Source organism: Bos taurus, chromosome 22 (genome assembly GCF_002263795.3).
Source record: "Bos taurus isolate L1 Dominette 01449 registration number 42190680 breed Hereford chromosome 22, ARS-UCD2.0, whole genome shotgun sequence".
Lineage (NCBI taxonomy): Eukaryota > Metazoa > Chordata > Mammalia > Artiodactyla > Bovidae > Bos > Bos taurus.
The window spans coordinates 36,859,561-36,887,539 of NC_037349.1; the positions used below are offsets into that span (position 1 = coordinate 36,859,561).

Here is a 27,979-nt window from a genome sequence, read left to right on the forward strand (position 1 = left end):
CACCTCACTGCATCTATCTCTAGGAAAAATAAAGACTGTAAATATCACTACCATACTTTCTGAGTACAATTTTAAGCAGCCAAGCCTCGTGTTATCTGAATATTTTGAGGAGTACAGATTTCTATGTGTTTATATAATAAAGCATATTTATTTTTTCCATGTTATTTAATTTTATATACAATGTTTAAAAATCAGTGTTTATCAGCAGACTGTAAAGGCCGGTAGGCTGTGTGCTTAGAAATGCATGTATATGTTTCCTTTGGTTTTAAAAAGACACTTTTTAATTTTGTAAATCTCTCCCAACCTGTTCTGTCTCTCTCCCAAATCTGAGTAACCATGTGGCAAGCTTTATGTAATTGGATAGTTTAAAATGTGTATTTTAAAGGGATACTTTAAAAAATATTTCTGAATTTGGAAATGATGCTTAGTGATATAAACAAAAATATAAGAGGCTTAATATTTTGTTGCTTTTTTTTTCTTTTCTAATACTGTTGTCCTGATTCATTGAGTCTAAACTATGAAATATGTATGCTATTTATTTAATTTGTAGATAATGATAAGGCATAGCCAGAAGTCAAAACAAGTAATTAGGAGAAATGGTTCTGAACATGTCAGAGGAGCCAGGTACAGGGAAAAGCTCACCCTAATGCACACCAGTTTGATCATAACTTATTCTTTTTGTTCGGATAACTGTAAAAGACTTAGAACATTTGTCAATTTTGTGATTTGTTCACCTGCAATACATATCAGAAGCATTTCTCATTAAAGAAAAATAAAGAAAACAACCATAAACTTGTAAGTTTTAAGAGAACCTGTACTTTTCAAAACGTGATAAATCATAAAGATGACCTCAGATCTCTACTGATTCCACATTGTCCTACTGAGCTCCATTTTCGTGCAGTAGTTTCTTATGGTAATTGAAGGGGAAAGACCAAAATAAGGAACTCTCTATATGCATTTGAGGACTTCCCTGGTGGCTCAGAGGGTAAAGCATCTGCCTTCAATGCAGGAGACCTGGGTTTGATCCCTGGGTGGGGAAGATCCCCTGGAGAAGGAAATGGCAACCCACTCCAGTATTCTTGCCTGGAAAACCCCATGGATGGAGAAGCCTGGTGGGCTACAGTCCATGGAGTCACAAAGAGTTGGACACTTCTGAGGGTTTGAGTTGGCATTTGAGGGTTTTTTTTTTTTTTTTTTTTTTTAAGGAGGTGCTATATAAGATAACATCTCCAAAGCAGAAGATGCTCGCTAGCGCTGACTCAGTATTTATTATGTACCAAATCAGGCTAAGGAAATTGGTGTCACATTTAGCCCCATGTGACCATGTTGAGAGAGGTGTTTTTATGAATCCATTTGAATGTGTGATAATCTATTGAGTACTTTAGTGATAAGACATTTTTTGAAGAAGAAGAAGAAGGAAGGCTTTATCACTTGCAGCCAGTAAGGAGAACACCAGGGATCTTTTCCAAAGTAGTGTCTCCCAGTGTTAGTATGCTTGACTATATTAATCCTATTTATTTTGGTAGAAAGAAACAGGTCATGTTCAGAGTGAATTTTTTTTAGCTCCTGCTTATACTCAATAAAAGGATATTGCTGAAACTCACCCTCCATCTAAACTCAACATTTTTTAGCTAATATTGATGTTGTCCATTTGACTCCATCAATAGAAAATCTGAATTTATAACTCTTATTGGTAAATTCCCATAACCAGCAGCTCTGAACACTTCCAATAACTGACTGTGTTTAGGGAATGGCGAAACATCTCTCACTTTTATTTTTGAAATATCTAATATTAATAGCCAGATTCAGAAGATGATATAAAGATTTTGGCTACAAGGAATATCACATTAAATATGAATGCATTTTTTATAAAAATAAGAATCTTTTTACTAATGCAGACATATCTTAAACATTCTGCTAGTATCTTTTTTAAAAAGAAATAAGAAACACATTATTTGGCTCTATCAATATAGAGTATAGAAATAAGATAGTTTTTTAATGAAAACATTACAACATATGAAATTATAAAATTTTTTGAACTCAGAGTAGATTAAGACTCTATAAACCACTCATCTCACGTGTACTTAAAAACCGCAGAACACACTGTCCTTGCATCTGTTTCATTGGAGATAAAACTTAACTGGAGTTGTGTTTGTTTTTTTTTTTTTTTAGTATTTACAGTGATTGTATGCCTGTCAGAGATTCTGTTCCTGCTTTCTGAAAGCTGATATTTCATGACTGCTTGACAGATTTCTGTTTTTACAGTTTTAAAAAGTCCAAAGGTGGGGATGGGGGCAAGGGTAGAGAGACATTAGACCCTGAGGAGTGTAGCTCCTCCCCCTGACTCAGGTCAGGGAGTTGCCCTCCTGGAATGGACACAAATGGAAACTTTGGAATGTGGAGTGGGAGGTAGAGGCTGAGTCCAAGTCTAATTGGCTGGGAGGGAATCCTGATTATTAAACGTGGTTGAGGAAGATTTATTTTATGAGGAGGGAGTAAAAGACTACAGGTCATTCCTTCAAAAAAGAAGTCATTAATTTTTCAGCTAATACTTTTTATTTGCCTACTTTGGGGCTAGTCTCTTCTGGGATGCTGAGGATATAGCAATGCACAATCAGAGCTATTGATTCTACTGGGAAGAGAGAAAATTCGGTATTAAATGAAGTTGAACATGTAAAGAACTGACAATTTCTTCCTGACAGCCTCACTACAACCATAAAAATAAAAGTTGCTATTAGGATCTATATGTGTGTGTGTGTGTGTATGTGCGTGTGTATCTTCATGGTTGCTAATGATCTTTGTTCAATAAATATAAATTATTGATTTTGTCTTTCTTTTTAAATGTGCAGTCGCCCAGTAAATTTTCAGTGATAAATGCTCACTTGCTGATGGCATGGAACATTTAAAAACCTTCTATCAGGAAGTATGTTTCTGTTCATCTTTTCATTAGAACCCAGACATGAGTTCAGGGGTCTAAGAGTCAGGATAAGTAGAGGGCCTGGCTTTCTGCCTCTCCCTGCAGGGGCCCACGAGCCTCCATACCAGCATGGGAAGTTGTGGCTGAGGGTGCATTCCCCCCTTTGTTAGGTACCAATAAAAAGATCTGAAATGTGTGGGTTGCCACACTGCCATCTTTGCTCCTTGCTGCTGTTGTTTCCTCTAAAGTGGGATTGTTTTCATGGATCGTTTTAATCACGACAAGACCCCTTTTCAGAAATGTATAAAATAGAGCATTGGCAGCCAAGAAAGGAGGAGGAAGTAGTATGGAAAACAATCCATATAGGCTGAACCTACAAAGTCACCATTCTTAGTGAGGCCTGCATCCCCTTGCTCTTATTAGAATGAAGTTATGCACTGGCCAAAACAGTCCAATAACTATCTATGATGATGGATATGTTCTCTTTCCAAATATTCTCTCTTCCATATTGCTTTCTAATATGGAAGCTACTAGCCACATGTGGCTAATATTAAGCACTTATTATGTGGCCAAGTACAATAGGGATAATGCATTTTTAAATTATATGTAACTTAATTACTCTAAATATAAACAGCACCTGTAACTGGTGTCTACTGTATTAGACAGGGCAACCTCAGACAATTAGCAGTTAATATTCAGCTTGTCAAGGGGTAAGTAAACTTACACAAATAAATTGGGGAGAAAAACCCTGTGTCAGCATGTAATGGATCCCCTATGTAGAATGTCTTCCCATCTAGTGAGTACCATCCCCTTGTCCTTCTGTTTTGCACCTTTGGTTGAGAACACTTCAGCGGTTGTTCCCTGACAGCTGAACATTGAAAAAATAGGACAGTGAAAAGAGAGGCTTTTAGAATCAGCTATCTTCAGAATAGTAACTCCAGGGCCTCCATGTAAAAGCAGCTGTTAAAACAAACTCTCCTCTTGTGCATCTCATAGTTCAAGTTCATCGTGGCAGTAAGTTCAGTTAAGGAGAAAGAATGTTTATGTGTTCTGTGGGTCAAAAGGGCAAGGTTTGATTGGTGTTTTTAGGAGAAGGCAAAAACAGACAACACCAGGTAGCCACCTTGTAGAAGCTTGAATTCCAAGAGATCATGCTGTCTTTGAGAAGTTTCGGGAAGGCAGCTTTCATATTCACTGATACCTGTAGGTAAAGGTTGAGCAGATTAGGTTGACAGAGCTTTTTCAAAGACACTTTAGAAGAATAAGAGCTGAACCAAATGTCTCCTCCATCACTGTAATTGCCATCATTTACCTTCACCTCCCCAGTGTTAAGAAAACATTATAGTTTGTTTCCTGTTTATATCCCATACTGATGCCCCCAGAAATTAGAATGTAGGTAGCAACATTGGTTCTTTTCTAGTGATAAGATAGAGTTGTGGGTTTGTTGGGGTTTTTTTTTCCCCCTTTAGGGCAACATCTGAAGTAAATGATAAACAATAAACATTCAGGTGGTCTGTATTTTTAGAAGCTCTTTTAAATTTATTATCCTTACACTTAGGTTGTCTCTGTACTAAATTGGGAAGTAAGTCAAAATAACTCTCCTCAGCCACCTTTTTTTGATGTATTTCAGAAAGTAGTGGAATGGATTGTTGCAGTTATCCACAAAAGAGCTGTTTTCCCCTCTTTTAGTTTTGTATGATGCATTTCCTCCCGTAATTATTGTGATGGTTTTGACTTTTTATTGTCACAATCACTTATCACTTACATATTCTGCGAGGAGTTATGCAAAGCAATTCACTCCAATTATCAGATTTAATCTCTTCTACTTGATGAGCTTAGTACCATCAGAGAAGTTACCTAGTTGGTACTAGGTCACACTGGCTGAATGAGGATCTGAACCTATTAGCAACCAAGACGTAATCTCCTCATCTTACTCTTTAGTTGGTGAAGTGGTGAAAAGCTGTGGGAAGAGGTTATCTACAATTTAAGATTTTCTGTTTTTCCATGGGGTAACTACTTGAAACATCCTGGAATTATTGAGCCATTTACAGATTTTGCTCAGAGCTCTAAAGGGATGAATATGAGAAAATTATTTCTCTTAAATGTAAGCCAGGTGAAGAGCAAGACTGGGGCACTGTGAAGTGAGGGAAAAGATGATATAAAAAAATTAACTAGAAAAAGGAAGAAATACAGACATAGCCACCACATTTCAAGTGAAATTCTCTTTAACCAAATCATTTCTCGAGTTGCCCCAAAGCTTAATTTCCTTTGGGCTATAGAGGCCCACTGTTCAAGCTTGGTGCCTTATGCAAGGTAGGCAGACTGTCAATAATATTGAAATGAATGAATGAATGAGAAAATCCTAGTTACTCAGGAGCTGAAATGATTGTTGCACTGGCCGAAACTATGGAAATAAAAAGCTAACATGTAGGAGGGAATCATAAAAAAAAACCACATAGGTTTAGATGGTGGTGATGTATCAGTAGTGATTTCCTGACTTGGAGAGTTGTATTTATGTGGAGAGTGTACTTGATTTGGGAAAATTAGATTTTTGGAGATGATGAGACACTATATGGATTTTCCAGGAAAAGACAAAATATAGTGGCATATATATATATATATATATATATATATATATATATTTAGGGAGGAGGATGGAGGGACCAAAGGTAGTGAAATGTTGGTAGTTAGGGAATATAGATAAGGGGAGAGGGAGTTCTTTTTAATATTCTTACAATTTTTCTTTAAGTTTGAAAATTTTCAGAGTAAGTTATTTTTTAAAAGTTCTTAAATGTAAATATATTCAGAGTGTGTATTATACTTCACAAGGAAGCAGAGAGTGTAGGTCTGGATTTATTTCAGGGCTTTAAAAATTCTGACACATTTTAGGAAGCTGTTTTTAATCTCAGATTTGCACTGTAACATCATAATAAAAGGGGGTGCTCCAGTCTGAGCTCAGCATAAAGAGCATCTTTCCTAGTTTTCATTGGTTTTTTCCCCATGAGCTTCTTCCTCTGCCCTCTCTTCCCTTCCTCTGTCCACCCCTCCCACCCAGGCAGCTAAAATGAAAAGGCCTCTGGGAATGGTATGGTTTGTTGCTCCCCTTTTCCCAGGGAAATCCAGACTTTCACTGCCAGGCTTGCTAGTAAATTCCAGAAAATACTTGAATAAATACAGACTCCCCATTTTTATCTATTGCTTCATAGCCAAAACCCAGATTCCTTTGAAAACTAAAGAAATTTTTGAAAACTCTGTGCTGTTTTCCTTCTGCCTCATAAAAAGCCTTCACCCAGCCAACTCACCTCTTCCTCCATTGCAGTTTGCCCGTTCTTAGTGAAATTGTGACTTCGTTCTCCTTGGTTGTCTCTTCGTCAGACCTGAAGTGTCCAGGAACCCCTTAGCAGTGGCAGGTCATGGCTGCGAGGACAGGGAAGAATGCTATCCAGCAGAGCACGCTTGTTTCACTGTAGCTATAATCTTCATTGCTATGCATGGAAATTGATTTTACGTTGTACATGTCACATTTCTAAGACCAAGGATTCCAAACCCTTTTAGCCTGGGATCTTGACCTTGTTAAACTGATGTTCAGTGGGCCCTTTGCCACTCTCATCCACAAAAAAAAACACAAAAACAAAAAAACAGCCCTCTGTGTTCCCTACCCCCCACCAAGTCAGTTAAACTCAGTTTGGTTTTGAGAGCTTTCTAAAGGACTTTCTGAAAACTTTGAGATAATTCCGTGGTTCTCTAAAAATCAGGGTTGATTTTTATCTACTAGTGGACATTGGGCAATATCTGGAGACATAATTGGTTGTTACAGACGGGTTTGGGGAGTATTATTGGCATCTGGGCAGTATTATTGGCATTAAGGGCAGCCAGGGATGTTGTCAAGAACCCAACAGCATGGCTCCCAGAGGATAGGGAGGACTCATGATCAGACGTCATGGCTGAAGTCACAGTTGCAAACCCCATAGAAATGACGCTGGTTAGCTATCAGAACATACTTCTCTTGAGCGTCAAATTTTCCATCAAGTAGTATGTGGGATCCTAGGAACCTAGCAAGGTCAAAGATTTTCAAGAATAAACTAAAAATAGAAGGGTTTCAAAGTTGTCTCAAGAGACTATGAATTTGCAAACCAACATGCAGTGTCACTCAGTCTTTGGAGCCGAGAGGGGAAGTTGTTGATGTGTACAGATGTGCCCAGTGTGTTCCATAGACATTCTGCATGGCAACTTTGGTGGGGGCTACCAACTTTGGATAGAAAGTCATCAGTGAGGATCAGAATTTCTTAAGAAAACAAGGTTACTCCAACATTCCAACATGTTCTTACATTTGGGCTATATAAACTGAAAGCACTCATAGTATAGAGATGGATGGATGGATGGACAGATAGATAGATAGAGGTAGATCCAGAGATATATAGATACAGATTCCTTTCCACTTTATGTTTCAAACAAACAGCACTTCCCTCATTCATGGTAGAATCTGCATATGTGTAATGGTTCACTTCTATGTAAAAGTTGGTTTCAGAACTGAACATTTAGGAGTTTTGGACAGGAGGTACTTTTATAAAAGCATAGTTATTCCTAGTGAGCATTTTATCTTGGAAATAGGAGACCAGTTTCTGACTAGAAACCAGGACAGTGGTACAGAAACTGTCCCATGACTTGTGTATAGGTCCGAAGCAGGGTTTCCCAGCCTTGGCACTATTGATGTTTGGGACCAGATACTTCTTTGTTGTTCTGGACATCATAGGATGTTTGGCCGCATCCTTAGCTTCTACCCACTAGATGCCAGTAGGATATCTTCTTAGTTGTGTTAACAGTGTCTTCAGACATTGGCTTATGTCCCCTGGGAGCAATATTATCTTTCTCTCATGGTTCAGTGAGTTTCTTACAGCAGAACTTTCCATATTCTCATGGGCATTAAGTAGCCATAGTAAATTATTATGTTGTAGAGATCACTAGATTTTCACAGTTGTTTTCCCACCAGTTGTTTTTTTAACCTTTCAGAAGAAACCATGATCAGCTTTTCAGATGTGTAAGGTTAACCTGGCTTTTCAGTACATGAACTTACGGGGAAAGAAGTTTCTAAAGTTTTACCCCTTCATACCTCTCCTTTTCCACTTTTCAAATCTTTTCTGCTTTAACAGATGGTAGTTCTATGTATTTACCAACTTCAGATCCCCATGCCACACAGACACACGTATTTATGATCAAAATGGCAAACGGAACTCCAAGATCTGTGGGACAGAGAACATTTTAGATGATCCATCTCCTGGCCCTAGAAAGAAAATCAATCTCAATTCTTCTTCTTCAAAAAGGTCACTAATGATGGCAATAAACTACTAGTAGTGAGTCCAGGTCTTTGAGACCAGAGAAGAAATCCATCAGTAGAGGAAAGGCAAACAAAATGAACCCAAGACACTGTCAGCAGCCTCAGAAGGTTTATGGTAGGACCCAAACTTTAATGAAATATTGGATTCTTCCCACAATGTTTAAACTTTATTGGATGAAAGAGCAGAAATTTTTATAAAAAGAAAGACACACATTGGAACTCAGTGTAGATGAGACCGTGGTTCTCCATACGACAAATGGGTGCCACTTTCCAGAAATAACTGGAGCTTTAAATCACCAATGGGCTAACTATGTCAAAAGCTCTTTGAAATTAGAAATGGAGTTTTGCCTTTTACCTAATTATAATCTTTCCAGTTATTCTGGGAAACCTCAGTTCTCTGAATTAATGGGTTTCTCCACCTCCTAATCACCAACTGATGACCAGTAGTCTTATGTACCTTGATGTGGCATGTAAAAATGCCCGTCTGCAGTAGTCCAGATGGATTTTACCAGCAGTGGAGAAAGAATAACAAAAGGCCCACATTTACTGAGCAACTTCTTTGCGCGAAGCTTTGGGCCTGGTGCTTTGTAAGCGTTATTGCTGATCCTCATATAATCCTTGCAGAATGGTCCATATTGTATCCATTAGGTGGGTATGAAAACTGAGCTCCAGGCAGGCTAAGTAAAATGTACCAGCATCATACAATCAGTAATTCTTGGATCCAGACCCAACTGACTCCCAGGTTTAACGCTTTCCCTCTCTTTCTCTGGAAGGGCTTTCAGAACTTCTATAAATACTCATTTTGATTTGTGACACCTGCAAAAATAGGCTCTTACCCTAGTGTAAATCAGTTTAGCTTTCTTCTACTTTTTAAGAGCCATTGAAGCTGAGTCTTTGGGGTCTGAATTTTTGAATAGGTCCTTTTAACACTTCAGTTACTTTTGAATGGTTTTCAAAAGAACTCAGCAATTGAATTTTGTCACCCAACACTTTCAGACCAGAGCTCTGAAAAAAAGTTGTATTTCCCCTGGACATTTACAGCATGCTAGAACAGTGTGAATTAATACATCTGTAGGGAAATATCTACTGAACTAAGAAAAGTAGATCTTTCTGGATGCAGCCTAATATGATTATTTGGGTATTAACTATCTTACTTAGTAGGGAGGCTTCTGATGGCTAGCCTATAGAGAATATACAGGAGAGTGGCAATGATTTAATTCTATCAGGTTCAATCTTCAGTTAAAATCTCAGACTTGATGTTGGTTTTGTAATCCTGAATACCCTCTACATTGAGAGCATTTTTTTAAATGAAAGGGAACTAGAAAAATCAGACTTAAACCTAGACACATTATTCTGGAACAGTGTAAGTCCTTAGGATTTTTGTTTGATTGGTTTGTTGGTTTTTTGGTTTGTTTTTTGTTTTGGGGTATATCTTATTTGCCTTTTTGTATTTTGTTTGTTGTTTTGGGGTGGTTGGTCATTTTTGCTTTTTGATGTTTCTAGCCAGAATGGAGATAGACAATACCCGGCCCAGATAGAACCCATTCTCGTCCATTACATTTCTTTTTAGTCTACTTTCAGTCTATATATCTACATTTTTTTTCCATCTGGCAAAAGTGTTGATCTAAAGTGACACATTTGGGGAGGAAAAAAGCATTCTGTGACCCTAATAGTATATGGCAGTCTTAGTGGCTACGAGCCAAGCCTTCAGTGTTAGTCTTGCCTGCGCAGACCTCAGGATTCTACTGCTTGCTGTTATCTTACATCACGTTCTCAGATAACCCTCCTCTTAGATGTCCCCTGTGCAGTATTTAGTCCTGTAACTGTGAATTAAATATTAAACTACAAGTGTGCTTAGCCAGTTTTGGAGTGAACAGACACAGAAGATAGGAGTGAGCAGTTGTTATTTATTTGAGCCTTACCAATGAATTGAGCATTGTGTCGAGTGTTTGCTTCATCCATAAAAATTCTTGTGAGATAAGTGATTCTAGCCTCTATTAGATACTATTCATTCATGCATGCATTTGTATGTTCCCTAAGTATTCAAGTGTTTTCTATAAACTAGGCACTGCTCTGAGCACTAGGGAGATAACAGTAAACAGAACAGACAGAAATCCTTGAGCTCATCAAATTTACATTCTAGTGGGGAGGGGGAATAACCTATAAATCCCAAACAAAAGAGGTGAAATATATATTGTGAAGGAACGTGAGTGGTGCCATGGATAAAAATAAAGAAGAGCGAAAATAGCATGTAAGAGGAGATGGGAACTATAATTTTTAAGGTCAGACAGTCATCCTGTAAAAGGTGACAATTGAGCAGAGATCTGGGAAAACAGAAAAGTTAGCTATGTGGATACTCAGGAGACGAATGTTACAGGAGAATGGTATTTCAGGTGAAGACCTAGAGACAAGAGTATGCCAGGTGTATCTTGACAATTGCAAGGCGAATGCGGCTGAACAAAAGGGTGGTAGGATATGAAATTAGAGATGAAATTGATGGAGGGGAACATGAAAGTTCATCATGGTAGAGGGAGAGAAAAAGACCACTAGAGGAATTTTCGCTTTCATTTGCTGACATAGGAAGCTATTGGGGAAAGGGAGAGTTGAGTAGAAATGTGGATTTGTTTAAAAGAATGAGCCTGGCTTTTGAATTTAGGGGAAGCTACAGGAGGAACAAAGATAGAAGCAGGGAGAACATTAAAAGCCATTGAAGTAACTCCGATGAGAGTATTCTGTGGAAGTCGTGAGAAGTGGTAGGATTCTGACATTTTAAAGGTAATGCTGAAGGATTTGGTCCAAGTTTAGATGTGGGAAACGAGAGAAAGAAAGGAGTTGGAATGACTCCAGCCAGATTTTGTGCACTGAATAAGTGGATGAGTAGTTCCCATTGATTGAAATGGAGAAGCTAATCCGAAGATCAGGACAACTGTTTCGGACATGTTAGGTTTAAGTTGCTTACTCACCATCATTTCATACCTGGTTAAGCATCTCACGTAAGATCACAAATGAAGAGATAGAGAGATAGTAGTCAAACTAAATCTGATTGATTCCAAAACCAAGTTATTACACATGCTTCTGCCTCAACTCTGGGATTTCTATTTGAATAAATCTCAGAGTAGTGCAGGAATAATTTAAATTCACAGAAAACCATCAAACAAAGTTTTAGCCACTTCTATGCCCCTCTTCTGTGTTATGAGCCACTTACATTTTAGCTGGGTTTTATTTCTTCTCATCTCATCCTTTCATAGTGGTACTCTTGAGTCTTTTCTTTACCAAAAGGTAAGCAGGAGGAAGAGACAAGGAAAGCCACAAAGGATTTGACTAGAGCCTATTGGTGGTAATTTGGTTTTATCTGAAACTCCCAGAAGAACATTGCAAAGCTGAAGGGTGAGCATCTCATTCAGTAATGGTTAAGATGACCTTTTCCCTCTCACTGAGATATATTTCTCTGATTACAAACTCAGAGGTATGCATATTTCAGTTCTGGGGTGGCATTAATATCCACCCAAAGCAAATTCAATACATGAACTACCTACCTCTCCAGCTGTAACTTTTTCAATGTAAGATACTTGACATACTGGCAGATAAAGATGTTCCTTTCACATGAAGCTGATGGAAGAAGGACCAGACAGGCAGAGAAAGCAAGAATGGAAGAGGCAATTAAATGAACCATAACCTAGTGTTTTTTAAATGACTGAATAATACTTAGACTAGCTCTTTGGGAGGGGGAAGAAGCTCAGGGCTGAACATTGGTTGGGTGTCTGAAAATCCACATATAGCCTATCTGGATTGCTTTTCTATGGAGGCATTCCCAAGGGCACCTTAAGTTCCCATGACTCTCCCTGGCTGCCTGGGACAGTAGCGTTAATGAGTGGGTCTTCTCAGGTGCTATCATCTAGCCGAATGACATCTCCAGATAGCCCTGAACGCTTCAGCCTGGGCCTTTAGTTACAACCCACCTGCAGAGTATCAAGAAACTTGGATCCGTGTTCCCAGCGGACATAACTTTTATATCAGGCTCTTCTGCACCCACCTTTGGAACAGCTGAGAATAAAGGATCCTAGAACAAAAATGTCACCCACTACCCTCCCCATCTTCCAGTCTGCCTTCACAAATACTTCTGTGGTTAGAGGATGGGTCCTGGTACCATCTTCACCTCTTTCCTGAAAAGTGACAATGTTATTATTTTGCTGAAGTCAGATTACCAAAAAATCATCACATCTAACCTTGCAAGGGAAAGAAGCATTACAAAAATCAGCACTGTGCTTGGGAATGGGGAACTAGGGGTAACAGAGCCTGATAACATAATATACCTCAAATCCCTGGAGGCACTATTGGATGTGGCCACGCTAGAAGTCACCGTGTAAGGCTTTTGCAGATTTTCTTGGTTTTTGTGTCTGTCTTTATGGGGAGAAAAACTGTAATGTTTATACTCCTGGAGAATAAGAAGGTCCCCAATTTGGGTTTCACAAGTTCCATAGCTAACTTCATATGCTGCTGTATTTCATGTGAAAATGTTTTTCCATCCTCTGATACGAGGTTGTTATATTATGAAGCTGCAGGATGCAACTGGAGAGCATCCACTTTTTGGAAGTGATGGAAGGTGGGGGTCATGAACATCTCTCACTGCCTCCGCTTCTTTTCCTGGCCCTGCCATGTCCCTTGTGAGGCGATTGAGGGGCCACCTACTTGGATATAGTATTGACAGGCGCCTTCAAGTGTGCTCTGAGAGTTGACATGTGAATCTTAGTTCCCTTTCTTCCATGGTCTTAGACCTTTGTAGCATTGCACAGGCTGGGGTTTGGGGGGGTCGGGGGAGGAAGGATGGCCCAGTGCCCCATCCGGCTGCAATGACTGTGACTCCTGCATCGGCTTTCTTCTATGGTGCTCCCTGCCAATCTCATGCTTCCGCAGCTCCTTTTCATGGTAATAAGTGCCATGGTGGTCCTGGACATGAACGGCCATCAGGCAGGCCTGTCAACACTGGCTTTACGCCCTGAAGTCACAGCCCTTGTTTCCTGGCCAAGCTTTCTCTCCTTCCTCCTCCGTCATTTTGGTTCCCTGATGCCCCTGTTCAGAGCCATTCTTGTATTGTGAGAAGCCCTATAAAAATTTCCCTAAACATGTTCACATCGCCAATGAGAAGATATGCTTTTTGACAAAAGATTCTTAGCATTCCCACCACTGGGGACCGAGCAGGGGAGTGACTGAATATGGTTATCACTAATGTGGATTCTGTGCTTCAGGACATTGAAAGAAATAACATGACCAAAAACAAAAAAAAGACAAAAGGAGTTCTTGAGATAGTAAATGTGAACAGGAAATGGTGGAGTAGAGATGTGGCTTTCAGTAGTGATGCCTTTCTTTCTCTTACTTGTGTTTCTGTCTTCTGTGGTTAGAAGAGCCTGTATTACTGAGTAATAGTCTATGAGAGTAAAAAAGGCACTGCAGAAGCAAAGGAATCATCCACATTTATGTCTGCTCTGGGGATCTCTCTGTGACCTTTAGAAAGGAAAGTACTTCCCCCATTCACAAGAGGAAGATTTTTCCAGACTTGTTCACCCAAAAGTGCCTGTATTAGAATGTTAACTTTAGACTCCATAAGTGAACATATATTTTAAAAAATATTCACCTTTTAAACTGCGTGTTAGGAGATCTTTTTAAAGAGTCCACCAAATACAAGTAGTATCAGTGGAAACAGTGAATGTGTGTCGATTTTTACACTGTCCAGCAAAACCCCAAGGGCTCTGTATACTTTGTCATATCTGGTTGTAAGGCAGCCTTGTTGCGTATATATGGTATTGTTATCCTCATTTTGTTACAGAGAACACAGCTGAGACAGGTTGGGTAACTTGCCCCAGATGGCGCCATGATAAAGTGGCAGATTACACTCCACCCTAGGTCTGTCTGACTCCAAAACCTGTGTCTCGAAGGGCTGAAATTTAGAGCAAGGTGAAGAAAAGTGCCATTCCTCAGCAATGAGCTGAGGAATCCCGATTCGTGCACAGCCACCTCTTGGAATTTGTTCTTAACTGGTATCTTAGAACAAGAGGTAGTGAAACCCGTGCTTGTTCATATTTGTGTTGGTAATCCTTTAGAGCCAGAGGTGCAGAATCTATTCCTGCCTTGGGTAGCCACAGACCATGCTGCTAGCACTATGTGGGCATGACCGAGTTGGAGTGGAAAGAATTAGGATGTCTGGTCAGCTGTAGGTCCCAAGCAACATGCAAAACACCAGAATCTATTCACAAATCCTCAGTGCAGTTGGCACCAAGTCGGGTTCTGTGCTGGGTCCAGGAGCTCCTACATCCATCTATTGCTTCTTTCCTGTGTGACTATGAGCACGGCGTGTCTCCTCTTCCGTTGTGTTGAATTTGTAAAAATAAATACATGGACTGAATAATCTCTGAGATGACCTCTAGCTCAAATATTTGAGAGCTTAGTCCTTGGTGAATCGGCAGCCCCAAATTTACAACCTGTAACCTTCCATTCCTGACCACGCCAAGGACCATTCAGCAGTGAATAGAGAGGAAAACTCAGCATATGACCTCAGGCTGAATGCAAGGGATGAATCAATCTTGAAAAATGGCCACGAGAAAACCAGAGTGTGGCTCTGACCGAAAGGAAATGTGGCTCTTTATGTGATATTGTACATAGTGGTATGCTCATTTTTCATAGCATCTTTCTTCCCAGAGTGCTAAATAGGTTGTATTAAAATGAGAAACACATTGTATAACCATCCTTTTCCTGGGAGACTAACGAGTCAGAGACCTCTAAAATAGTCTTAGGAAGCATTTCTTTGAAGTCCCAGTTTTCTCTTGTCACCATGGATAAGCAGAGGTGAATGAACAGCCTGCCGTCTTAACCAGGTCTTCTCTTCAGTATGACTTAAGGAAGAAAATGGTCATTCTGGAAACATACCTGCCGTATTTAGAGGCTAACTCTGCTGTTTCCTGGCTCTGTGACCCTGGGCAAGTCATGTCACCTCTTTAATCCTCAGTTTCCTTATTTGTTAAGAGGAATCCTAATGGTACGTGAGCCACGGACGGGGTTGCTGTAGAGATTAAATTGGAGAAGCTAGTATCTTTGAGCTCATGGTCCCACTCATATAAGAGGTCAATAAAAGTTAGCTGATGTGATTTCTAATAGTCCTGCTCCAACTCTTTGAATCTAAATAGCTGTGCCAAATCAGGTGGGTCAGATTCCAGGTGGTTCTTTCTTGAAACCATTAGGAAAATACGACATTTGGGACATAGTCCATTTCTGTGATGGCTGTAGCCTTCATGTGTTCATTCATTCCTGTAAATATTTTCTCAGCGACTACAGTGTGGAAAGCAGTAATAAACATACATGGATTGCAGTTACTAGCCCACATGGATTTCTAGGTCTTGCCCTGACCTTGATCCCTAAGTCTATATCTCTCCTCTCATATTCTGTTTATTTTTTCTGTTTATTTACCTGGTGGGTACAGGCTGGAATCCTTTGCTTTTCATGATGGTAAGATGTTCATGCAATATTCGCTTCACTTATCACTGTAATTGGCAAAGGCAGTTCTGAACCATGGGCATATGCATTGCCTGCTTTCTGATATCATACTTCCCAGATGGGATCTGACTATGTTTTTTAAACAAAATCAGAATGAGAGTGGAATCAAGAAGAGCTTATTGTTATGAAAGGACACATTTCATTTTTTATATTAAATGATTTAGATGATTTTTTCATATTTTATAGAATCACTAGGGAAAGGCCTTGAATAATAATTAGTAGAGTCTCCTGTTTCATAACTGAACTCTGCCCACCAGTCTCAGAGTGATGGTTTTCTATCTGACTGTCAGAAATGCTTAGATCATTATAGACTCCTGGCTTAGCTTAGTAGATTCTAGCATTTGACCTTTCTCTTGGCTTTTCAATTCTTATTTCTAACCTGCTGTCAGCCCTCTGTTTGGAAATATAGACTCCTTGATCAATATCCTCCAAAATACATTTCACATAAACAGAATCTTATATATACAGATCACTTGGAGATAAAAATCACTGAGACATACTCTACTGTGCCCAGACACTCTGCTGGAGCTGTCCTCCTGGACCGTCCATTAACCTTTATGTATCAAGCATCAGCCACAACTTGAGTAGTCCTGGTTCACACCCCACTCACTGCATTACCTCCTCTGAGCACCCAGCATCATCCAGCCTCATCAAGAAGCTTCCTTCTGGCCAGATATTGTGTGTATCCGTGACCTCCATCCTCCCCTTCTTATTCCTTCTTGGCTCCTAGTGGTGTCCTTACCAGTTCCGTGTGGTTCCCCATCTCCCTTCAGATGTCCAGGTTCTCACCAGCCTCAGCAAAGCTAGGGATTTCATTCTCTCTGGATCTTCAGCCCTTGTCATCCAGGCAGACACACCAGGTTGTTTGCTGGCTGCTGGGTGATTGAGAGACCCAGTTCCTCAATATAAGTGAAGGGACCGACGCAGGGCATCCCTAACGCCAGGGACAGCACACCAGGAAGAGTGAGATGCAAATCCATGCCACATCTAGAGCTACTACTAGAGAGAAAAAGCCAGTTCCATTTCCACCATATGTGTTGAAATGCACAGATTTTAAACTCTTAGACCTTCATCTAAAAAATTAAGACAACCTCTCCACAAAGCTCCACGTTAAACATTCCCTTTGAATGACCTCGCAGAAACAAAAGCCAAGGCATTAGAGATACTGACCTTGGTGTTTCTATGTAACAAACAGAGATTACTTTGAGAGTGTTGCTCAAAGTTGGAGGAAAAATCATTCTCTTAAATATATTGGATTGTTTCTCCAGAGGAAAAAAGTCAGGGTCCACCTGGCAAACTAGAAGGCTATTTGGCTGCAAATATAAGGAATTAAATATTCCCCAGAGCAAGAAACTTCATATATATAGCCAAAAAATAATATGTACTAGGTGACACACTAAATTCAACTATTATTTCTGCAACGCATGTTGAGACAAAAATCAGTGTCTGGGAAAGGACTGGAAATAATCAGACAGAAATTTCCCTCAGAATAGAAGAGCTAAAACCTGTGTTTATTTGGTTATCAAGATGATAACTTCTTTATGAAATCATAATAGACCTATTAATAAGCCTGCTAGCTAGGGAAATTTCCACAAGCAGCTGCTTTTTGTCACTGGTAATTTAGAAAACATGAAAGGTGTTTGCTATCAGATTAGATACCTTAAGAATTTCTTTATCACTTTTAGATCTGAATTTTAGGCAAATAATACATATGGTAAGTCATACTGAAGTGTTGCATCCTTTTCTCCAAATCAGTTTCATTCACGTCCCCAAATAAGAAAACCACCCTTAGATATGGGTGCTGCTGTTGCTGCTGCTCGGAGAAGGCAATGGCACCCCACTCCAGTACTCTTGCCTGGAAAATCCCATGGACCGAGGAGCCTGGTGGGCTGAAGTTCATGGGGTCTCACCGAGTCGGACACGACTGAAGCAAGCAGCCGCTTTAGTTGTGTCTGAGTCCGTGCGACCCCATAGACGGCAGCCGGCTCCTCCATCCCTGGAATTCTCCAGCTTCAGTTGAGTCTGACTCTGTGTGACCCCAGTTCGGCAGCCCACCAGGCTCCTCCGTCCCTGGGATCCTCCAGGGAAGAATACTGGAGTGGGTTGCCATTTCCTTCTCCAATGCATGAAAGTGGAAAGTGAAAGTGAATTCGCTCAGTCGTGCCCGACTCTTAGCGATCCCGTGGACTGCAGCCTACCAGGCTCCTCCGTTCATGGGATTTTCCAGGCAAGAGTACTGGAGTGGGGTGCCATTGCCAATGTAGCTAATCCAGGTATTTAAAAGAGTTTTAAGGTGTTATATTTAAAATCAACTTCCTCCATCTTTATTTCCTGGGTAATAGATGTTGGTTGCACCAGTAGCATTTCTCAGATGAATTATTATCAGTGATGCTGTTGATTTTCATTGTGCTGTTATGTTCCCAAAAGACATCTAGCCACTTAATTGGAGTCATATAGGAAGAGATGTATACACATAAAGCATTTTGGTTATGCCATTTTGAAAACACCATTTGTCTTCAATAATAGTACCTATCTCTGTGGTTATTGGAAGGATTAAATGAGATAATGTATATAAAGTCTTTGAGTAGTGCCTTGCACCTAATGAATGGGAGAAAGCTGCGCCTTTGCTAATTCTGCCTTTGTAGATTGCTCCCTAATATTAGGTTACCTCTTCTAGTGACCACTAAATGGATTTGTTTTATTTGTCCATTCAACACTTATTGAGCACCTGCTAAGTTCTAAGTATTCTACAAAGTGTTGGAAGTATAAGCCCATAGTGATAAACAAAGCTTCTGTAACCCCTGACCTCATGGAACTTACAGACCAATAGATTACTAAATCTCCATTTCCACCAACTTTCTTCCTCCCCTCCATATTAAGGGACAGCTTGTCTGAACTGTTTGTATATTGAAATGATGATCCTTCAGGGTCAAACTTGCTTTCAATTGATACTTGTTCATCTGATTAATAAGACAGCTGTGTCTGTTTCTTCACCCTAATCAAACACATTACCACCCATGAACCCATATCCTCTAAATTCAGCTCATCTCCTAGAAAATAATATATTCTTGACTCCCCGTGCTGTTTTTCCCATCTCTGTCCGTATCATCACTCTAATCCAATTGCCCAAAGCAGAAAACCTGGAGGCCTTCTGCCCCTGCCCTCTCCCATCCACCCCACAGCAGATCCATCGGGGAACTGTCATTTGTAGTTCAAAAACGGTTTTAAATTCACCCGCTTCCTTCACCCCTCCACTTTGCACCCTCATCAGTGCCACCGTCACCTCTCGCTTGGACAACTGCGTTAGCTTCCTAAGTTTTCTTGTTTCCACTAATGCTGAATTTCTACCCATTGTCTACTCGGTAGTAAAAATAGAATTTTGAAACGAAAATTAGACTGTGTCTTACGCTAACTTAAAACCCCTCAGTGATTTTCCGTCTTGTGGAGAATAAAATACATTATTGTGACCTATTAGCTTGACATGGTCTGGCCCTCAGGAATGCCCCAGGGACTCCTCTTGCAGGCACTTCAGCCCCTTTTCTTCAGAGTACTCATGTCAGTTAGCAAATATGTATTTGTTTTTGTTGTCACTTGATTAATGCTGGTCTCCCTCACTGGTCTCTAAACTCCACAAGGGCAGAGATTATATCACTCTTATTTATCACTGTATTCCCAACACTTTGCATAATCCTGAAAACTTGGTAGGTGCTTAATAAATGTCTGCTGACTAAACAAATGAACGCACCTCAAACTCTAACTGTGCTTGTAATTTTGGTGGAAGTAACATTTTTAAATACTAAAATTAGTCACTAATAATAGGGATTATCTGTGTGTAAGTTGGGTTATAGGGAAACTTCTTGGAGATTCATTATAAAAGTCTTCTAGAATTGTAGCCCAAAGTCTTCATATACATCAAAACTCTAAAGGCTGAAAGATGGATATTTTTGATGTAGATATTTAAATTGGACTCCTTCCTTCCACACTGTATACTCCTTCCAGAATGACTACTCAAAATCATAATACTTACAAAATAAGAGCTCAAAAGAAAAAAACCTTTCCATCTCCTAAAGTAAAAAGTTAGGCCCAAATATATTAATACACATATTTTATATTTCTCTAGCAGCTACTTTGGAATTTTTATAATAGTCTATATTTACTAGAAAAAACATGTCTGGCACATATATGAATGGGATCACTTAGAGCTCGCTTGGTAATGGTGGTTCAATTTATATTAGGCTACATGTTTTACATGGTGCTATTTATCTATTAGACCTGAAAGGACACTTTGGCCATTTAAGTTAACAAAATCACAAAGTTCAAAGGAGAAACTAGAAACATTGAGTAGAAAGAAATGATACTTGAAATCTATTTTTGTTGCATTTTCATATTTTTGCTCTTCATTCTTAAACTCAGTTCCCTCTGAAATGTAAGGACATTGTATTGGGAAATAATGTGTCTTGAAAACCGGAGCCAGCAAGCTTATGATCCAAGTGGTAATGACTTCTGTAATCGCTAATGAGGCAATGGACGTTGAATATCTCAGTGTACTCATTGGGGCCAGCCTCTTGCCTGTTCTACAAGAAGCTGTCATGTCACATTTTTGTCCCGACTCCATGAGCACTTTGATTCCTAAACCTTTCTGAGAAACCTACTCTGAAATCAAAGTCAAGTTTCTTAGATGTGGTCAGACAAGGTCACATTAAAACAGTTCAGTGAACCTGCAGATCAAAGTTGAAAGGTAATGCCTCCCTCCCAAACTTGGCACAGACCCACCTGCTAACTTACCTTTCAGTTTCTAACATGCCTTTTTCACCTCCTTTCCAATGGACTGGGAAAATGAGAGCTTATCCTCTGAAAAATGGTAGAAGAGTTTCCTTAAATCAATTCATAAGGAAATTGAACACAGCTGTATTTTGGAAATGCACCTTTATCCAAAAGAGTGGATCACGAGGCATTTTGTTGAAGAAATATCTTGACCAGAGACTGCATGAAGTGAGATGTCCAAAATAAATCCTTACTAATTCATAGTAGGACTTCTTTAAATCATAATTTCATGGTAATTTCAGGTTCGTGGGCTTATTTTTGGCCTATATTACCAGGATTTACCCTCACTCTTGAGTGACCCAAAATACTAGACAGGATTCCCGCTGTCCATATTTTTTTCCTCCACTGCCACATTCCTTCCATGTTGAGCCTTGAGATATTATCCAAAATGGCACTGCAGAGGGGGAGGGAATGGTGACTCTTGTTAGGCATGATCTTAACATCTCACGACCTAGGTTTTTATCAAATTGCTTGTGATTTAAAAAAAAAAAAAAAAAAAAAACCTTGCCATTGCTTTATATTTCAGTGTTCTGTCTCTTGTGGTCGAGGGCATAAACAACGAAATGTTTACTGCATGGCAAAAGATGGAAGCCATTTAGAAAGTGATTACTGTAAACACCTTGCTAAGCCAAATGGGCACAGAAAGTGCCGAGGAGGAAGATGCCCCAAGTGGAAGGCTGGCGCCTGGAGTCAGGTGAGCAACACTTCTCCTCTAACGACTTCTTACTTCCCTTTGGCCACGTGGCTGACACCAGTGTGTTGGCTTGTTTCCCTGCTCAGTTTCAGTTTTTTAGAGGGGAGTGTGGAGACAGGGAAGGAGACAGCCTTATGTCAGAATGCTCACTAGCTGTGGGACCTTGGGCAAGTGGCTTCATCCCTTGGTGCTTTGGGTAATATATATACTAGGACAGTTGTGGGGATTAATTCTAAGTGGTGATAGATGTCAACTGTGTAGGACAGAGTAGCCCTCAATGCTTTGCTGATGGCTTTTTATTATTCACCATTTAGAAAACCACTAATTCAGATTCCAGTAAGGTTGACTATGGTTACCTGGCAGGAATTGAGTTCAGATTTACCTTTGAGGTTCTTAAAGAAAGAGCTGTCAATATGAAGGATTTAAGAATACTTCTCTGCCTGTTAGATTGTATACAGTAGAGGTGGGGGATAGATGGGGAAGTTTTCTGTCATTTCCTAGCTCTGTGACCTGGGGTGATTTGTGTGACCTTGCTGACCTGACTTCATATAGCTCTTATGAGGATTTATTGCAGTAATGAATGCCACATACTTAGCTCAGTAGTCTTAACTCTAATAATCTCTCAAGAGAAATATTTTGTTTGAATGAGTGCAGTATGTGTATATCCAATGGGAAAGTGGGGGACGTACCCAAGAAACTGATGACAGTTAGACTCCACTAATTGTACACATTTGCTAAATTCAGTAGGTTTCCCTATTGAATTCAAGAGGGAACGTGAGAAGCTTTTGTTTACACATTAACAATTGGTGGGTGAACAGATCACTCATATCTGGCCCTTAAAGTGTATCTTGTTACTCCTCACTTACACATTTCCTCAGCTTAGTTGAAGGTGCTTACTTAAAAGTAGTAAGGCTCAATGTCTTTTCACATATTCTGTGTGTAATATGCTCTTTCTCTCTGTTAATTTGATGCAGTGAGGTTTTGCTGAGTTTGTGGTTCTCCTGTGCAGTAGAGATGTATGCACATACTCTGGAGAATCAATAGGAAACCAGGTTCAAGGTTGGTAGCCTGTAGAATTGATTCTTTCAGAGCCTGGATCTTGATTCCTAACACCGCAAAGAAGCTTTGTACAGCTGTGTTAACATGAGAAGGAGTTGAGAATCCTCTATTTCAACATGAATGATAGGAAATTCCTCTAGAAACATGAATTTTTCTTAAATGCTCTGGGCTGCTGTCATTGTCCCCCATACCTCACAGTCATATTCCCCTTCACACAGAAATAAAATGTGGCCTGCATTGTACCCCAGCAGAATAGCCTCAGAGTGCTTTTATCATATCACATTTTGTTTTTATTTTTATTTTAACAAAGTGTCTGTGTCCAGCCAAAGCTAGTTCCTCTTCTGGCTTCTTTAAGGGATCAGATTTCTAGGCAGTATTTCGTACTGGTCATCAGTAATGGTTTGTCTAACTGACTACTGTCATCTCTGACTTCCAGCCCTTGTATTTTCGAGCTGTTCAATTCATGTAAAAGCCTATAGCTAACATTATTTAAGATACCACACCAATTAGCTTGTCCTCTTGCATACTTTCATGCTGTTATTTTTCTTTGTGTCCCTTGGCCTCGACTTATCTATTTGCATCTTGTCGAGATGCACTTAATTGATAGTTGTTATAAAAGTCAGTTCATTTAAAAGAAGGATGATTAAAAGACTCTTTCACTCTTTATTGGTAAGCACAGAGTGAGTTTTACTCTCATATCCTGTGAACTTGATGGAAAGTCTAAAATTGCTCACAAAGCTGGGATGATTAGGTTTGAACCCTTGGGGTTTTTTCAAACATAAGGTAATAGGATTATCGGAATGCTTCCCCCAAAAAGACTGCACCTGTTCAAAATGATTGCTTAGGAAAGTCTAGTTACCTTTGTGGAAAATGCAAGTAAAAACAGTCGTGTAATGGTCTGTGGCCAACTTTCTAATGCTTGATTTGATTTATAGAAATGAATTATAAAAGCAGGCAAGATAAGATGCTACATGGGTAAAATCCGATTTGTGCAATTTTGAAACATACCTGAAGATAATCAGACCCAGAGGTTGATGGAGAAAGATAGTCTGCATGATTAAAGATTATTGGTTTACTAATGATCCCATGGTAAACAGAAATATCCCTAAGGCAGTAATATAAAGCAAGAGTAATGATTATCCATTTGCAATAATTTTTAGAAGATTTTATATCTGGTTCTTCTGTTTTCTGCTGGTGGCTGTATTTTAGTCATCTCGTCTTCAGGGTAGGGGAAATAATTATTGTAATTTCTCATTATGTCAAAATGTCTGACAATAATAAGGCATATAGAATAGTGGGAGAGGAAGCTAGTGCAGCCTTGCTAATCTTCTTTGTCTTTTCCTCAGAATTAGTGTTTTGAGGTTTAAAGTGGAATGTTTCACTTTTACATCTTTTGAACATCTTGAATGTGTCAAGGAAATTTTTCTAGTAAAAGAAGAACCTTAATTGAAAAACATACTCAAGTTTGAAAGCATTTTTTTTTTCAAAAGTTCATGTTCAGTTTGTTTAGATGATTTTGATAAAGAGCTGAGGGATGAAATTTTCAGACAAAATCAGCATCTGATTCTTGATTCAGCTTGATAAATGTGAAGGCTCTATAGGTCCACGATTCAAAAGCCTTCCAGAGTAAACATCGTTAATGTATCCTATTCCTATAAAAAAGCCTCCTAAACAAAAGAAGATTAAGAATAAACAATAAAAATGATCGGATTAGAATGAAAGTAACACTTTACCATCATTCATCTATCATGAATTCATTCAGCCCTGAGATACCAGTTTTTTTTTTAATACTTGAACATTTCTCTGGTCAGGATGGTCCTTACATCTAATAGAAGGTCGTGATTAATTGCTCCTTTTTCTTTCTCAGTGATACAAAATGTAGCACTGTGTCTTGAAGTCAGGGAAACACTTGATTTTTTTAAAGTTCTTCAGTACTCATGCCAAAATGGAAATCGGCAAATTGCATTATGAACCTATCAGCCATTTTTGGTTGGGAATTTTTTGTAACTACCATGAGAGTGGCTTGGTCATGTGATTATGAAGTGTTTAATGGAGAAACATGGCAGATGTGCAATGTGTGTCCTTTGAGAAATCTTAGAAACCTTATGCACATGGTCAGTGATGAGAACTAGAGTTGCCGTAGTGATATGTGCTGTCTGTGACTTGTATTTGAACTGCAAACGTTGATGTTGAATTGTTTGAATACAGTCCTTTCACCCACTCTTGCTGACGTAGTACAAAAGGCCGCATAATACTAGCACCATATCTTAAAACTGGAAGCCAAATCCTAGTCCACAGTGGCTTTGGTTTATTGCCTAGGATAGAACTTATTTGAATTACTTTTTGTTTTAGTTTTTGCTTGGGTTAGGGTGATTGTTCTTTGCTTTATTTATGTGCGAAGTATCTATGTAAAAGGTTTACTGGGAAGTGTGAAATATATTTTATGCAAGATGCTTAGCATAGAACTAAGGTCTCCACTGGCAGTGATTTTGTAACTCTTGGGATGTTTGGAGGTGTCTGGAGACAGTTTTAGTTGTCTCAGTTTGGCAGAGGAGAGGGAATGCAACCGACGTGTAGTGGGATAGAGTCCAGGGATGCCCCTGAACTTCCTCCAATGCACAGGACAGTCTCCAGCAAAAATGATTTCTTAGGTTGAGAAACCCTAGAATAGAGCCTGGCCTAGTAAGTGCTCACTAAGTTTGCTATTATTGTTACCAGTTGTTATTTATTAAAGTTAGTTCATACTTTAGTTAGTTATTAAAGTTTGTTATTTTTCAAGCTAATCCCTCCTTTGAATCCTGTCATGGCCATGATTGTAGCAGTCACACTGATAGAAAGTATGTAAAATTCTTTCTAGGCTTTCAAGTATGTACTACAGTTCCCTAAGCATCACAAGTTCCATAGAGATTTGTTTTATCTATAGAAAGAAGCATTAACTTTCTCCTTTAAATTGGTGAGTTCTGCATACTAACATTGCATAGCAGGGAGTCCAGAGAGATGAAACACAGCTCCTAGCTTAGTAGTTTGGAACTAAAAACATCTGCGTTCAAACCTGCACAAATAGACTGCCATGCAGGAATGATAGTTGCAGGAGGAGGGCACATGTTAATATGCTGCTCAACCTTTTTTCTTCTTAGAGTAACTAAAAACTGGACTACATAGTACAAGAATTAAGCACACACACGTGCACACACCACCACCATCAGCACCTCCAGGGTCACACAGAGGTCTTTCTGATGCTGTTTTATTCATAGGATTTCTGCACAAATCTCTCAGAATTTACCAAGCAAGCCTGGCTTGCTGTGTATGCTAAATGTTGCCTCCCCTGAGACAGCACAGGAAGAAAAGTCCAACACAGAGAACTAGCTCTGATGCAGTACACTTCATTTTGCACCAAGATTGCCATGAATGCAGTTTTCACAGAGGCAAGGCTTATTATACCTTGCTGTGCATATAAGCCCTGTACAAATCTTTGAATATGTTAAGTCAGGGCTAGCTTTGACAATATGAAAATCAAAAGCCACAATGACATTATTGTATAATTGTAACTTCCTCTGTCTTTATTTGCCCTTTGGAAAAAAATATTGAACATTGTAGAAATTATTTCTTAAATATTGGATGCTTATGGCTGATAATACCTTATCTTTGCTGAGCCATAAGTAATAATTTAGTAACAAACAGTGGCATCAAAAAGAAATTGCATTTACTTAGAACCTGAATAGTATACACCTGGAAAGCCTTGAATGTTTTTTCCTTTTTCTTTACCTTATTAAAGCATGATGAGATTTTGAATATATATCAGCTCTATGCAAATTCAGACTTGTTTACTTAATTGTTCTTATTTTTTTCCTTGTGCTTTTACTTGGATACGTTCTGGAATTGTTCTGTTTTATGCTTAAGGCCCCAAATTCAAATACACAGAGAGTGTTTTGGTTGTTATTTGCTGTCCGTGGTTGACGATTTCTGTCATTCCTGTGCTATTTCTCCTATGTCATAGTTCATTCATTTAGTGTGGAATCAATGGGAAATATACACATAGCTCCCCGAAGTATTACATGGCCATCTTCTGTAGACAAGGCAGTCACTTGTGCTCAGGCACCCTCTCATTCCACCCAGAGCACAATGACTTTAAATGTCTGATTTCTTGTGGGTCACAAACTCATTCAATCCAATTAATACAATTAAACCCAAACAATAGTAGCAATGTTGCTCTAAAATATTTCCTTCTCTTCAGCTAGCTTTGATGTGAACGCTTAAGCTCCTTGCCTGGCAGACTTATCTGAAATGATATGATTTCCCAAGCTGCCTTCTAAATATTATCACCTGTTTTTTTAGAATCTGAAATGGAAATAATACTAATATGCACCAGAATTCATTAGGGGTGCTTCTTGATAGTAAATTCCCATTAGCCTCAGAGTACGATGAATCCTGCTGCAGGGTAGCTGGACAGGAATTTTTATCTAATTTAAAAGCTTGATTCTACTCTGTATGAAGACTTCCTCTTAGGAATATGACTTTAATGTATGTTAAGCTTGTTTTCTCAGTCAGACAAATGAATGGAGGCTCAGCTATCACACAAACTTGGAAACAATTTTTAATAGCTAAGTGAAATAATAGGCATTTCTTTCCAGTTAAATGTTGCCTTTAGTTTCTCACTGTCAAAAGCTTAATAAAGATAATAATTCTTGGCTGCCCATGAGTGAGATTATAAAACCCAGTAACGAGGAAACCACTAAAAAATTAATTTAGAGAAAAGTTAATTGCAGATTAATAGGGTGTTTTGCAGCTTGGTCAACAAAATGTTTCAGCCTGATTAACAGTACATTTCACGGGCTGAAAACACAACGCCCAAGGAAATAGTTTTTCTCTGTCAGCTTTTATTTTTCATACATTCATCCGAATTCCCCTATCTCTAGTAATAGGAGCAAGAAGAAGAGGAGACTGGAGAAAATAATTCTACTTATAAGGCCATAAAATCTTCAGTGATTTTCTCTCCTTGAGTTATAATTTTCATCTGCCAAGAAATTCTCTTGTGTGCAACTGTCTCTCCAATTTTCAAGGCCCTCCAACCTTCCGGGATAGAAATCACTTGGGATTTTCATTTCCCATGGCAGCAGTACTCTAGGATGTACTGAATGTTTCTGAATGATGTCTCCCAGCCTCTTCCATTGTCCAGGAGTTTTGTTAACTTGAGAAATTACCCCCAAACTTGAGTCTCTTCCTCACTCAACTGGCTTTGTTAGGCAGTGAGGCTGCAGATTTTAGACATTTCCTGGGTCCCTTTCACTGGAAATTAGAAAACCCCGTGATGGCTGTGAAGATCATTGGATTAGGAATGCCATCCCCAGGTCCTTGACCCTCTCCACCCTGATGACCGCCCCCTCCCACCAACAATCCAGAGCTCCCACTTACATCCTCTTGTCCTTGCAGTGCTCCGTGTCGTGCGGCCAAGGCGTGCGGCGGAGAAATGTGGGCTGTCAGATGGGAACGCACAAAACGGCCAGAGAAACCGAGTGCAACCCCTACACCCGACCAGAGTCGGAGCGCGCCTGCCAAGCCCCGCCGTGTCCGCTCTACGCGTGGAGGGCAGAGGAATGGCAAGAAG

At 39.4% G+C, this 27,979-nt stretch overlaps 1 protein-coding gene and 1 long non-coding RNA gene across 3 annotated transcripts in view; one reads left to right on the forward strand and one right to left on the reverse strand.

The window, feature by feature from the left end:
- ADAMTS9 (ADAM metallopeptidase with thrombospondin type 1 motif 9) overlaps positions 1-27,979 on the forward strand; it is a 163,307-nt gene that overhangs the window by 99,281 nt on the left and 36,047 nt on the right. The window contains exons 29-30 of one of the 2 annotated variants that reach the window (NM_001206573.2): positions 21,148-21,315; positions 27,805-27,978. In NM_001206573.2, the coding sequence (NP_001193502.1) occupies positions 21,148-21,315; positions 27,805-27,978 (342 nt within the window). The remainder of the gene's footprint in view (positions 1-21,147; positions 21,316-27,804; position 27,979) is intronic. The other variant, XM_005222686.5, reaches the window with a different exon arrangement.
- Positions 1,971-27,875, reverse strand: LOC100848439 (uncharacterized). Its single transcript, XR_003031809.2, has 3 exons — positions 27,787-27,875; positions 6,220-20,648; positions 1,971-4,118 (listed from the first exon to the last, which is right to left on the reverse strand). It is a non-coding gene; the product is annotated as an uncharacterized lncRNA (long non-coding RNA).